Here is a 13,906-nt window from a genome sequence, read left to right as displayed (position 1 = left end):
AATTAAAGAGGATCTTAAACTCATTGATAGTAAATTTTAAAAGTGAAGCATTAATTATTAATTGTATTTTAAAACTCATCTATTATTGCCCCAATTAACTTATATTATTACCCACTTAACTTTCCTCATTCTCAAATCAAAACTCATCTATCTATGTTCACTCAATTCTCTCACTTCTCTCAATCCTAATCCTCCAAAATCGGTAAGTAATTTCTTGTTAATCGTTAAGTAATTATAAAGAATTGAACCTGATAATAATGTATTGTAAATGAATGCTATCAAATTATTTAGTTAAAATTAATCGAACACATATGTAGTTAAGAAATTACACCGTATAATTTTAGTTTTATACCAGGCACTCGTTTTACTTGTTATACAAATCTAACATGTTAACTATATTATTAACAGATACCATATAAACCAAATATCTTTTTATTACTTAATATTTTATCTTTTTTAATATAATTTATTTTAATATAATTAATTATTAATAATAAAATCTTTTTTAAATTAAAAATAGATAGTGTTATTTAACTTAATAAAATTTAAATACAACTTATATGTTTGTTGGTGTTAAAAATGTGTTTTAACTTAAAAGTAAATAGGCGCTGATAACACTGAGAAACAAAGGGCATGTTTGGCTATCTTGTTAAGTGAGCTTATTTATTTATAAGTTTGTTATAATTTATTGATGAGTGTTTGTCTTCCTAACTTGTAAGTCGAATTTACAACTTTGATAAGTTGAATATTAATAACGACATACTTTTTTCTAAACTTACTTTGATTTTTTTACTTTTTTATTAACTTTGGTTTTAATATAAATATTTTTTATTGTCAATCTAACTTAAAATTCACGAATTAAGATAATGATATGTAAAAATTATTTATTTTAGTTCATTTAAGTGAAAGAAAATTTTGACTTTAAGTAAAATTATCCAGACACTTAGATAACTTATAAACATTAATATATTTATCACTTATAAGTTACTTATTCATTTTAAGTTATAAGTTACTTATTTTAAGATTTTTCAAACGGGCACAAAATCATTAAACAAGTAATTTTTGGTTTAAAAGTAAATAAGTATCAATAAAATCATTTACTATTACTTAATTACTATTAAAAGAAGATTTTTAATTTAAAAGTAAATTGAAGCTTGAATAGACAATAACTAATAGAAAATAAAGTATACAGAGAATAAAAGTCAATTCGTATTAATAGTTGATATTTAATCATATAAATTTTAAATAGCTATATAATTATTTAATGAGTACCAAAATTTGGTATTTTGCTACTCTTGTGCTGTTATAAAATATGATTTTCCTTATTAATGAAGAGAATAGATATTTAAAAGTAAATGAAAACTAAATAATAGAAAACAAAGTTTACAAAAAGTAGAAGTCTATTCGTATTAGTATTTGAAAGTCAATAATATACAGTAGAATTTTAAAAATAGTTACATAATTATATAGTGAGTACCAAAATTTGATATATCGGTATTTTGATATTTTTAGTATAAAATAAAACATGATTTCTTTTATTATTAAAGAGTATAGATTAATAATATATTTATCAAAACAATAAAACTTTCTCCCTGCACTGTCTTTTGTTTTGTGTGAATTCATTTTTTATTTCAAAATAAATAAAACAAATATAGAGAGAATATAGGAAGCATTATTGGATATGAACTTGGGTTAAATTATTAGTAATCTTTATTTTATATTATATTTTAGATTAAAGATAAAGAGTCTCTTAAAGATGCTTACAGGTAAAATTAACCAAGCTTCATTATTTTTTTATTTTTTATTTTTGTCGGAAAACCAAGCTTCATTATGATTCATAATGTTTGCTTAGATTCTCTAATCTCAATCAAACGTTTGTACTCCGGCATTGGGCCTATTGGCATGCAAGATAAAGCACCATACTTTTTCTTCTTTCTATCTTTCACTTATAGGCCCATTCTGTATATGGGCTTCTAAGCCCAGTATGTATATCTTCTGCCCCGGAGTAACTAGACATTTGATTTATTTGTTTTTTACAGGGATTTTATTTTTAATTTCCGCTACCTCAGTCTTTTATCAAACCCCAACGAGATTGTTGACGGAAGAATTTGGGAACAACAAAACTTGAGGTTAGTAGCCGGAAACAAGATCTGTGATGGCAGTTCTTCGTCGAAAAACGTGAACAGTAACCGATGAATCCGATGAACAGTATTCGTCGGAAAAGATGAACAGTATTTGGTGTTGATGATTATTGGGGGCTAAGATTGCTTAGGATTAGTGGTGGCTCCTTTGCGCTCTCGCTTCTTACCCCTACAATTTGCCTACGTACCCCTATTTATAGGGGATCAAGCCCACGTAGTTCTTGGGGAACAAGAAACCTAATGGGCTTAGATTTCTTATCCCGAGGCCCAGTAGGAAACCCACGGGAAACCGACTTCTACTAGCTTCAGGAATGTCCGCCGATGAGGCCCAACCACAAAGGCCCAAGACTCGTCCGCGGCTTCGAGACTTCACGGATGAGGCATCTCCCTGGCCAAGGATAACCCTCCGCTACCAGCTGTTTCTCTAGTCCGCGAACGCAGGTATAGCCGTGGTTCACCCCAAATGTTGGACGCATCCTTGTCCCCCGATAAGGAGCCCCTACCAGATTACAGGACAAGTGATCCCCGGCTTTTGGGTGCAAAAGTGCAGGATACTCCGAAGTCTCCCAACGAGGACACCCGTTGACTACAGAGACAGAGCTCCCAAAGCACACACCAGATTTCACCCCGCATCCCCAATGAGGACATCCATTGACTACAGGAGGATGCCTTCAGTCCAGGCATACCCCTGGAGGTCTCTAACCACGGACACCGCCTTTCCTGTAGATATGCTACAAGAAGGAGTTCTTCAATAGAGTACCTACATCAAATAGGTTAATAATAATAATCTCCATCTTCCTTGAATCTTCCAAAGAGTTCGTCCAAGTAGCATGTCAGGGTTGCATATTGTACCAAGTAGAAGTTAAGGGCGCGCCCTTACGTTCCTGTATGTTGGCGCCGCCCAACGTCACCAGCCTTTGATCTTTTCCTTTATCATTCTACATAATAGAGCGCGCCCTAAATTATTCATGGTTAGGGCTTGCTCTAATTCTGTCCAAGCCAAAGTGTAGGTCTATCAAAGCAATCATGTCCGAATAATTTGTCCAATGAGCCTTCCTTGCCTAGGGCGCGCCCTAAGGTTCACCACAGAACAGATTTCAATTAAGGAATTATTCTCCTCCTTTTCAATAATTGGGCGCGCCTCCTCTTACCATGTGTGAGGGCGCGCCTTTGAGGATAATAGCCACAACCGTTAATCAACTACTCAATCAATGGGGCGCGTTCTTAGGGCGTGCCGTCTTCTTTATGGAAAGTCAACCTTATCATTTCCTAGATTTCAGGCGTTTCTTCTTCGATTTTGCCTATCTCATCAATCTCAATCTGAATATCGTTTATACCAATTTTTGGGCATAACAACTACCCCCAAATTCCATATGTCATTGAAAATGGGATTGGAATTTTTCTCCTTATCCTTATTAAAATCTGTATAAACATATTTTCCAACATTCATTTTACTAGGCGCGCCAAATAGGCAGAGGACTTTATATACTCAATGTTCTTATTTTCCATGCTTTTTAAATTGCTGTCAACTTTATAAGGCGCGCCTTCAAGAGGGCACGTCCTAAAATTTGAATGGATTCGAAACGGTTTCCCTTATTCTTCGGGAATCGTGATTGACATGACAGATTTGACAGCTGTCCTTTTTACCTATAAATAGGAGTCACTGTCAGTCATTTTTATTTTTACTTTTACTCTCCCTTTTCTTTTTATTTTCTCTTTCTTCACCAAAAACTTCAACTCCAGGGGCGACCTTTTGCTCAAAATCTTCTCTTTCGGCTACTATTTCCTCAGTTTTTTCCGATCATCCTCTTCTCCATTCGAAAAGGTATGTAAAACTTCTTTCTTTTCTGAATTCCATCACATAAATCACATTGCATGCTACTTTGTCTCTTCAACTTCTTTAAATGTTCTTGAAGATATACATAAAATGGTGTATGTATCTGTGTATGTATATATGTAATTTCAAATTTTCACTGACTTAGATCCAAAATTATTGAGTTTAACCTTTAAACTGATGCTTTTGAGAATTCTAACCGTTAGTACCCTTATGCCTTAAATACCATCATTTATGACCATCTGTGCCTTTAAAATCCACCAGCAACTTAGGACGTGCCTTATCTTTAGCTTATAATCTGTAAACGACCATAATAAGGCGTGCTTGTTTATAGTAAAATCCATCCTTATGAATAAACTATGATTTTCTTTATGGCGCGCCTTCTCATGAGAGGGCTTGTTTTAGAAGGGAGTTGACATAGATCCTAGGAAATATTCTTCTCCTACACCTCCCCTTATCTTATTTGTCTCCTTTATACTTCGTATTGCGTTCTTTCGCATAGGGCGCTCCCTCAAAATTTCTTTTGGTTTTCTTGACAGCTGGAAGATGAGGGCGCGTCCTCTCCTTTTCACCCTTTCAAGAATTTCCTCACAAATTTGGGGATCTATTCGCCTCCAAATACTTACTTCAATCCTCAACCCCCAAACGCCCACCATACTCCTGAATTTCTGAACCGGGTGGCGCGCCTTCTTCAAGATTCCAAAAAGGGGACTTTGATGGCTGATTCCTCAGATAGTTCTTCTACGGACAACATTCCTTTGTCCCGCAAACAGAGGAAGCAGAAGCTGGTCCAAAAGGATAGATCCCCAATCCGAGATAGGACAAAACTGGACGACGATGACTGGTTCGAGAGTTTGAATGCCGATAGGTATAGGGGTGTTAAGAGGGGCGTCAACGTAGGTGCAGGACCCTCTAAAGTATCCTACAGGGCTGTATCCCCAAGCCCATCTCCCCAACAAACAGAGGGTGCGCCTACTTCTCATGTTCCTGAGGGCGCGCCTGAAGTAAGTGCGTCACCTCTACGTGATGAAGAAAATTTCTTTGACGAGGACTCCTTCCAATTTTCCACCTCCCCTGAACCTTCTCTAATCCTCTTCCAACACTGGGAAGTTTCTGACAGTGAATTAGACTTTGATTGGGAGGAATTTGAACCATGCAATAAAGCTGTGAAGAAACATTTTAGGAAGGAGCATGGGAAGTTTTTCTGTGTGGGTCTGTCCTCTCGGCTTATTCAAATGAGCAACTAGGATGGCTCATGGAATTTTATGACATGGAGGGCATATGGGTGCGCCCTTTGAGCATGATGCGGCCCCATATCTTTAATTATGGGAGGAATTTTAAGATTCCTAGAATGGTAACCAGCCCCAAGCTAGTATCTTTGGGTATAGGCGCGCCCTTACACCCCTATCTTAGGGAAGTGATAGAACTTTACGACGTGGCTCCACTCCAACTTTCTCCCAACAGCTACAAGTTTATCCTAGCTCTGTTCATCCTCTATACGGACTTGGGTTTCTCTCAGCCGTCAATGGCTGAAGTTGCTTATTTTTTCAATCTAAGAAAATCTGACCATGGGTACTACTATTTGGTGGTGGACAAGCAGCACAACAAGAAGGGTTTTTCCTCTGGCAAGCTTAGCCATGAAAAAGGTTGGAAGGAAAACTTCTTTTACCTGTACGACGTTCCCAGAATAAGGATAAGATTTAACAAGTCACCGAGTAAGGGCGCGCCCTTTTTTTCTTTTCCTTGCGTTATTTCTATGTTCTTTCTTTCTTTTCTCATCCTTATACTTTTTCAGACAGACCAATGGCCAAACCTCTTAAGGGCGAGCCCAAAAAATGAGCTGAAGCCCTCCTTAGAGTGGCTGCTGGTAGGTGGAACTTAAAAACCTTAGTCACCCGGACCAACTTGATGCGAGTAGGAATTCTTTCTGACCAAGTAGGAATGAAGTGTAAATATGTAAAATTTAGGAAGGGTGCTCCTGTTTCTCGTGTAATTGACTTAGACAGTGAAGAAGAAGCCGAAAAAGATGAAGAAGAGACAGAGGATGGCTCCTTACAATGGCCAAGATCCTTCAGGTTCATTAATTGTAGAATCTAAAGGCGCGCCCGCCTACTATTGGCGCGTCCTACTTCTCTTCTGTTAACTTTTTTATTGTCATACTGGATATAAATTTCTGTTTATTTAATCTTTCCGCCTCTCAGGGCGCGCCCTTTTACTTTAGGCGTAGCATTTTATACATGTATATCAATATTGTCTTTATCAATTGCTTTTATTTATTGCTTTGTTCAACATACTTAACTGTCATGCTCAACTAACATGTTCTATGTTCTGTGCAGAAATGGCTCCTCCAAGAATCCCCAAATCTTTTGGGGCGCGCCCTGGTGACAAGCCTAGGCCCAAGTCAAAGAAAGATGCTCCTGCAGCACAGACATCCATCCCAACTTCTGTTCCCATTCCTCAAACAACCCATGTTCCAAAAATGCCCATAATTGATCTTACAGAGAAACAGGGCGCGCCTAAGAGGCATAGAGCAGAGGGCGCGCCTTTTGGCTCTTCTGCTGCCTTGAACGCTCTTGGCCCCATGGGTTCCCTTCATGTTTCAGATGAAGAAGTGGAGCAGTGGCAAGCCATGGATTTGGGAGATGCCGCTCGTGCTTCTATAAAGGCATCTTGCCAATTGTTCATCCACTCCACTCGAGTGGTGGACAAGCTACTTGAAGAGGGGGCGCGCCTAGAGAGGCTGCAGGGTGACAACAATATTCTGAGAAACACCCTCAAGGACAAGGACTTTTTGCACGCTAAGGATATTAAGGCCAAGGATTCTGAGATTTTTTTCCTCAAGGATGAGGTAGCCAATCTCACTTCTCAGCTAGAGATTGCCAACAAAAAGGCTACCTCTCTCCATACTGAGCTTGGTGCAGCCAACTTGAGGATTGAGTATCTAGAGGAGCAGCAGAAACTGGGATGGCCTGATGAGAAGAGGGAAATGATAGATGAGGCATTTGCCAATGGCTTCCACTTCTACAGGGTTGGTTTTGTGGCCAATGACCCTGATTATACCTTCGAGAAGTTTGGGGAAGAGACTGTTGCTGAGATGGTGGAGTTTAAAAAGGAGCATGCTGCTGAAATCAAGGCAAGGAGGATAGAACTTGGGCTGGAGGAGGAAGAAGGAGAGGGCGCGCCACAAGAGGAAATCCCCAAGGACGCGCCTGAAGCTGGTACCACTGTTCCTCTTCAAACCATTCCTTCAACAGATCAATCTCAAGGCGCGCCTTGATTTATGCCTTTCCTTTATTTGTACTTAAGTTTCAAATACTTCTGAGGAGCCAGCCCTCTTTTGATGATGTGCAAAGTTGTATGACTTATCTTTCTGCTACTCTTTTACTATTGCATGTATGTCTCGACGTTAATTTTATCTTTCCTCGTACTCATAAAAATTTGTTAAGGCACTTTGATTTTTTCCTTGGCCATGACTCATATTTTCAAGATGGCGCGCCCTCGCATCACCATAAATCTTGTCAGTTCATTATGCCTGATGTTGCTACAAGGCGCGCCCTTTGATATCAGAGTTTGTTTATTTATCATGTTTTGGGGGTGATTTCTTTTTACGTGATCTCGAAGTTGTTATCGTCCCTTTTATTGTAGCGCTTAAATATGAGGGCGCGCCACATTGCAAATGACACGTACCTTTTCTTACTGGTAATACCTTTGCAATATTTTACTTATTATTAGTCCAAGGGCGCGTCTTAATTTGGGGAGCTTTTGCCTTAGCTTATTTTGCTGGCCATGTGCATTTATTCCTTTCATCCTTGTCTACTATGTTTATCTTGATTATGAAGCAGAAATTATTAGACAGGGTGCGCCTCAACATAGGGCGCCCCTCTGATGTTTTTCAAATGAGAAATGTTATGTCAAGCAAATAAAGCAATTTGAAGTAACTTTTCCCTTTTATTGATAATGCGCTCTAGTGTACAAATTACACCAGTCCCATGGCTACTATGCTCTATGGGGAAATTATTTAAAAAAATTTCCTTCCTTCTGCTAGTTCCAAGGTTTGCAGTCACATGTACCACCCCCCTAGGCTAGGAGGAATTTATTTGCTACTAGCCTATTACATAAGAATCAAAATAAGAAAACAAGGGGGACACAACCATACCCTACTGATAATACTTCCGTAAATGTTCTGCATTCCATGCTCGAGGAATAAGTTTACCATCTAGATCTTCTAAGCGATAGGTTCCCTTCTAGAGTATAGCCTTAACTTTGTACAGTCCTTCCCAATTAGCTCCAAGCACCCCGTGCTGAGCTATCTCAGTGTTAGGCATAACCTTTCGCAACACAAGATCTCCAACCTTGAACGGTACGAATTTTACCCTTTTATTGAAATACCTTGCGACCCTCTGCTGATATGCAGCAAGCTTCAATTGAGCGTTCGCTCGGGCTTCGTCTAACAGATCCAAGCGGAGCCTCTGGTTAACTTCCGCATCTTCCTCGACAAACACATCTCTCCGTAGAGATCCCGCTCCTACCTCCACGGGAACCATGGCCTCATACCCGAAAGTCAGCAGAAAGGTGGTTTCTCTTGTGGTCGACCTAGGGGTCGTGTTGTAAGACCAAAGGACCATGGGCATCTCTTCTGGCCAATCTCCTTTTTTCTCTTCTAACTTTGCCTTCAAGGTGTGTTTTATGATTTTGTTTATGGCTTCTGTCTGACCATTACTCTGCGGATCATAAACCACGGCGAAGTCTTTTTTAATCTTTAAGTCCTCACAAAGTTTCCTTAACTCTTTGCTATCAAACTGCTTTCCATTGTCTGAGATGAGTTTGTAGGGGATACCGAACCTGCATACTATGGAATTGAACACAAAATCCCTTATCTTCTTTGCCGTGATCGTGGCTAGTGGCATAGCCTCCGCCCATTTGGTGAAGTAATCCACAGCCACCACGGCGTATTTCACACCCCCCTTCGCTTTGGGCAACTCTCAAATGAGATCGATTCCACACATGCCAAAAGGTCAGGGACTCACCAACGAGGTAATGGTAGATGTCGGGGCGTTAGAATAGTTGGCAAATCGCTGGCAACGATCACAAGCCCGGAAAAAATTGAAAGCATCTTCTTTCATAGTCGGCCAGTAATATCCTTGTCTGAGCACTTTTAATGCCAAGGAAACCACCCCCCGAGTGATTGCCACAAATACCTTTGTGCACCTCTCTGAGAATATAATTTCCTTCTTCCATATCCATACAACGTAACAGTGGCTGGTTAAATCCTCTCTTGTATAGTACCCCGTCATATTCGACATACTTTGCGGCCTGGTAACGGAGGCGTCGAGCCTGTTGTTTGTCTTCTGGTACAGCTCCTGTCTGAATATAGTTATGGATGGGGGTCATCCAGTTTTCTTGTGGGATTTCTTGCATCTGAAACACCTCTACCTCCGGAATACTTGGAATTTCTTGGATTCCCAAAGGGATTTGTCCAAGTTGAACGCTGTCCATCTGTGAACCCATCTTGGCCAAAGCATCTGCATTACTATTTTCTTCTCACGAAACACTTTCTAGCCTAGCATTTGAAAATTTTTCCAGTAGGCGTTGCGCACATCTCATATATAGCTCCGTTCGCGGTCCCCGGGCTTGGAATCCTCCGTTGACCTGGTTCACAACTAATTCGGAATCACTCCGAACTATCAGATTCACGGCCCTACCTCCAGAGCTAATTTCAGACCGTTGATCAAGGCTTCATATTCAACATCATTGTTAGTAGCATAAAACTTGAAATGGATAGCACTCATCAAACGGTGCCCCTCCGGGGTGATCAAGACAACCCCGGCACCTGACCCATTGTTGTTCACGGCCCCGTCCACATGTAATATCCACCAAGGGTGGGGGAGTTCCTGCTTCTTTTCATCCTGATGACTTTCTTGCGAGGTCGGTTCTGCCAATACTATGGCCTTATCATCAACTTCTTCGTCGAACTCAAGTATGAAATCAGTCAGCGCTTGTCCTTTGATTGTCGTGCGAGGACAATATTCCAAATCGAACTGCCCTAGCTCCACAGCCCATTTTAACATTCTTCCTGACGATTCGGGTTTATGTAGAATATGCCGATGCGGATAAGCGGTGCGAACTTCTATTCGGTGAGCTTGAAAATACGGTCTTAGCTTTCATGCCGCAAGAATAAGAGCGTACACTAGTTTTTCCATGTTGGTATACCTGGTTTCCGCATCCAACAACCTTTTGCTTACATAGTATACGGGCCACTGTTGGCTTGCTTCTTCCTTCACCAATACTGCACTGACGGAATATTCAGACACCGCCAAATAAAGAATTAATGTTTCTCCGCCTTTTGGCTTGGCCAACATCGGAAGATTTTCCAACCGCTCTTTGATTTTCAGAAAAGCTTCTTCACACTCAGGAGTCCACAGAAAATCCTTCCCCCTTCCTTTAATTGCCTTGAAGAATTCTCTGCACCTATCCGATGACTTTGAGACAAATCGATTCAGGGCCGCAATCCTTCCTATCAGACTCTGCACTTGTTTGACGCTAGTGGGAGATTTCATGTCTAGCAGAGCTTTTATTTTTGCCGGGTTAGCCTCAATCCCCCGGTGGTTGACCATGAATCCCAAGAATTTCCCCGACTCCACGCCGAACACGCACTTCTGCGAGTTTAGTTTCATCCTATATTTTCTCAGAATATGGAACATTTCAGCTAAGTCGGCGATGTGATCTTCCGCCCTTTTCGATTTTACGAGCATGTCATCCACATACACTTCCATTGTCTTCCCAATCTGCTTCTTGAACATTTTGTTTACCAAGCTTTGATAAGTGACACCGGCGTTGATCAGACCAAATGGCATTCCGATATAGCAATAGAGCCTTCTATCAGTTATGAAAGAGGTGTGCTCCTGGTCAGGCTCATACATAAGGATCTGGTTATACCCGGAGTATGCATCCATGAAGCTGAGCAAAGCATGTCCTGCCGTGGCGTCGACCAACTGATCAATTATTGGTAGGGGAAAACTATCTTCCGGGCATGCTTTATTCAGGTCGGTGAAGTCCACGCACGTTCTCCATTTGCCGTTGGGCTTTCTTACCAACACCGGGTTTGTTAGACATTCTGGGAAGAAGGATTCCCGAACTAGTCCGACGTCCAGGAGCCTCTCTACTTCCTCTGCCAGGGCTGTAGCTCTCTCTCCGCTCACGACCCTTCATTTTTGTCGAGCCCCCTTATGCTTGGGGTCGATATTCAATCGGTGGCACATTATCTCTGGATCAATTCCCACCATATCAGAATGGCTCCATGCAAATACATCAAGGTTCGCCAACAGAAATATTGAAAGACCTTCCTTTAACTTTGGTGCCAACTGGGACCCTATTCTCAAAACCTTACTCGGATCTTTTTCATCAACAGGGATTTCAATCGTATCTTCTGCTGGCCCCATCTTTTCCGTCGGCATTGGTATCCGGGGATCCAGGTCAGGCGAATCATGAATTTCATTATCTTGTAGAGAAGGCGCATCCCCTTAAGGGGGAGCGTCGACTTCGTTAGAAGGCGCGCCTTGCATAGCAGGGGCATCAACTTCTTTAGTATGTTTTGCAGGTAAGGGTGCTCCTTCAGGGGAAAGGGCATCATCCTGTTCGAGGCTTTGCAAGACATCGAATCTCCCTTCTAACCGTTCCCCATGGAAATCTGTTTGGACTATGGTATCCATCGCCTCCTCTTCTTCCAACATCTAAATTCTGATCGCGTCTTCCAAGTACAACATTGTTGGGGGCAATCCGGAGGGATGCTCATCTTCTTGCTCAACATAATAGTGGACTCGGATTTCCTCGATTGGTTGCTCAATGCTTTTTCCTTGATCTACGTTCGGAGTATCTTCGGCATGGGAGTCTTTTCTAAATCCTTTCATAGCTTGCATGTAGCACTCCCGAGAGTCATACTGGGAACCCTGTATACTTCCCACCCCATTTGGCGTTGGAAATTTGATAGTTAGGTGGTGGATTGAAGTGATAACTCTCATCTCCCGCAGAAAAGGTCGTCCCAACAACACGTTGTGGGATGATTCCTGATTTAGAACCTTAAATTCAAGCATCTTTGTTACCGACATGGGCTTTCCCCCAAAGTACATGGCAGCCGAATCGATCCCATGACTCTAACTCCTGCGCCTGAAAAACCATAGACCCACGAGTCTTCCCCCGACATATCCAGATCAGGTAGTCCCATCTTTTTGAAGGTGCTGTAATAGAGGATGTTTGTCGAGCTTCCATTATCCACGAAGGCTCTATGGATATTTTTAGTTCCGATTTGGATGGAAATAACCAGCGCATCATTGTGGGGATGATGTACCCATCGGGCATCTGCTTCTTTAAAGGTGATATCCATGGACTCACCCTTAAATACTTTGGGCGGACGAGTTTCCACCCTATGAATGTCCGTGAGAGGCCTGAACCGGGCTTCCCTAGCGTATCTTGCCAAGGCTCGGTTGCTGCATTCCATCCCGGGATCTCCCCCGTAGATTGTTCGGATACTGCCATCCCTGACAAATTTACTTTCCTCTAGGGTATCATTGTTCGACCCGCGCGGGGCTCGTCTTTCTTCCTCCCTTGTTCTGTCATCCTTGTGCTTCCTTACTTCCTTGACTACCCATTCTCCGAGGTATCCTTCTTTGATAAGCGCTTCGATTTCATCTTTTAAATGTCGGCACTCATGCGTGTTATGTCCAGATGATTCATGATATTCGCAATATTTTTTCTTGTCTTTGCTTTGCCATGATGATAAAGCTTCAGGTTTTCTAAATAGCCCTTTATTTTTGTTTACTTCATAGATATGCTCGATAGATGCGACCAAAGGTGTGTACCGGCTTGTCCTGTAGTCATAGTTTGAGGGAGGACTCCATCCCCTCATTGTGTTTGCTGTATTCACCCGGTTTGGGCTTCGACTGCTTCTTCGGTACCTTGGGCTTGGAGACCTATCCCTCTTCCTTCCTTTGCTTCTCTGACTTGACTGTGAAGTCGATTGTACTTCTGCTAGAGATTGTTCTATAGCTTTAAAAGATTCTGCTAAAGCGAAGACATCTGCTAGAGTAGCCGGGTCTTTCCCTTGCAAGTGCTTCCAAAAGTCCGAGCCAACCCTTAATCCTACGATCAAGAAGCTTTTCAGGGCTTCGTCTGATGATCCCCTCACGCTAGTGGATTCAGCGTTGAACCTTTTGAAGTACGATGTCAAGCTTTCATTTTCCCTTTGCCTAACATTGGCAAGAGTGGTGACACAGGGCGCGTATCTCACCGCGGCTTGAAACTTGGTTAAGAACAGAGTCTTCATCTGATCCCATGAGGTGATCACTCCTGGCCCGAGCTTTTAAAACCACTGTTGGGCACTCTCTAAAGGTTGCCGCCAAGAGACGGCATCGAGCCAAGTCTGGGACTTGGCACACATCCATTCTATATTAAAACGACCCAGGAATTCCACCAGATCTGAGTTTCCGTGGAAGTGGAGATCGCTAGTAATATTGCGATACCCGGCCAACAACTGTGCCTCTCTTACTGTCACCGAAAACGGGGAAGGGATTTCAGCTGTGGCCGTCACCCTGCCTTCCAGGTGGTTAAGTAGCCTTTTTAAATCTCCCACATTGAAAGTTCCCACGCCCGGAATGGTCTGTATTTGAGGCTGCGGACCTTGGGGCTGTAATGGAGGTACCTCCACTTGATTTCCTCCGAGAAGGGCTTGCTGCTGGTTCTTATTCTGGGCGTCTTCGGGTATCGCAATTACTTCAGGATTTCATCCTTTATTTCTCCCTTGATTCTCTTCTCCGCCTTGGCCGCGGCCCCGAGCCATACCGCGATCATAGTTTTCCATGTCCCTATGATTATCATGCTCCGCATAGTCATAGCTGCCTGCTTGGTTATTCCAGCGGGGACCAAGACGGCTGCGGTA

At 41.8% G+C, this 13,906-nt stretch overlaps 1 protein-coding gene across 1 annotated transcript; it reads right to left on the bottom strand.

Moving 5' to 3' along the window:
- Window positions 1–12,070: 12,070 nt before the first annotated feature.
- On the bottom strand, window positions 12,071–13,294 carry LOC141714907 (uncharacterized). The gene has a single exon (XM_074518404.1). The coding sequence runs from the start codon at window positions 13,292–13,294 to the stop codon at window positions 12,071–12,073; it is 1,224 nt and encodes a 407-aa protein (XP_074374505.1).
- Between the last annotated feature and the right edge of the window lie 612 nt (window positions 13,295–13,906).

This window comes from Apium graveolens, chromosome 1 (assembly GCF_009905375.1).
Source record: "Apium graveolens cultivar Ventura chromosome 1, ASM990537v1, whole genome shotgun sequence".
Lineage (NCBI taxonomy): Eukaryota > Viridiplantae > Streptophyta > Magnoliopsida > Apiales > Apiaceae > Apium > Apium graveolens.
Note: the sequence above shows the minus strand (reverse complement) of the source record. Positions and strands in the feature narration are given on the sequence as shown.

Coding starts and splice junctions, on each gene's coding strand:
- LOC141714907 (XM_074518404.1), bottom strand. CDS start 13,294: ATGAAGACTCTGTTCTTAACCAAGTTTCAAGCCGCGGTGAGATACGCG.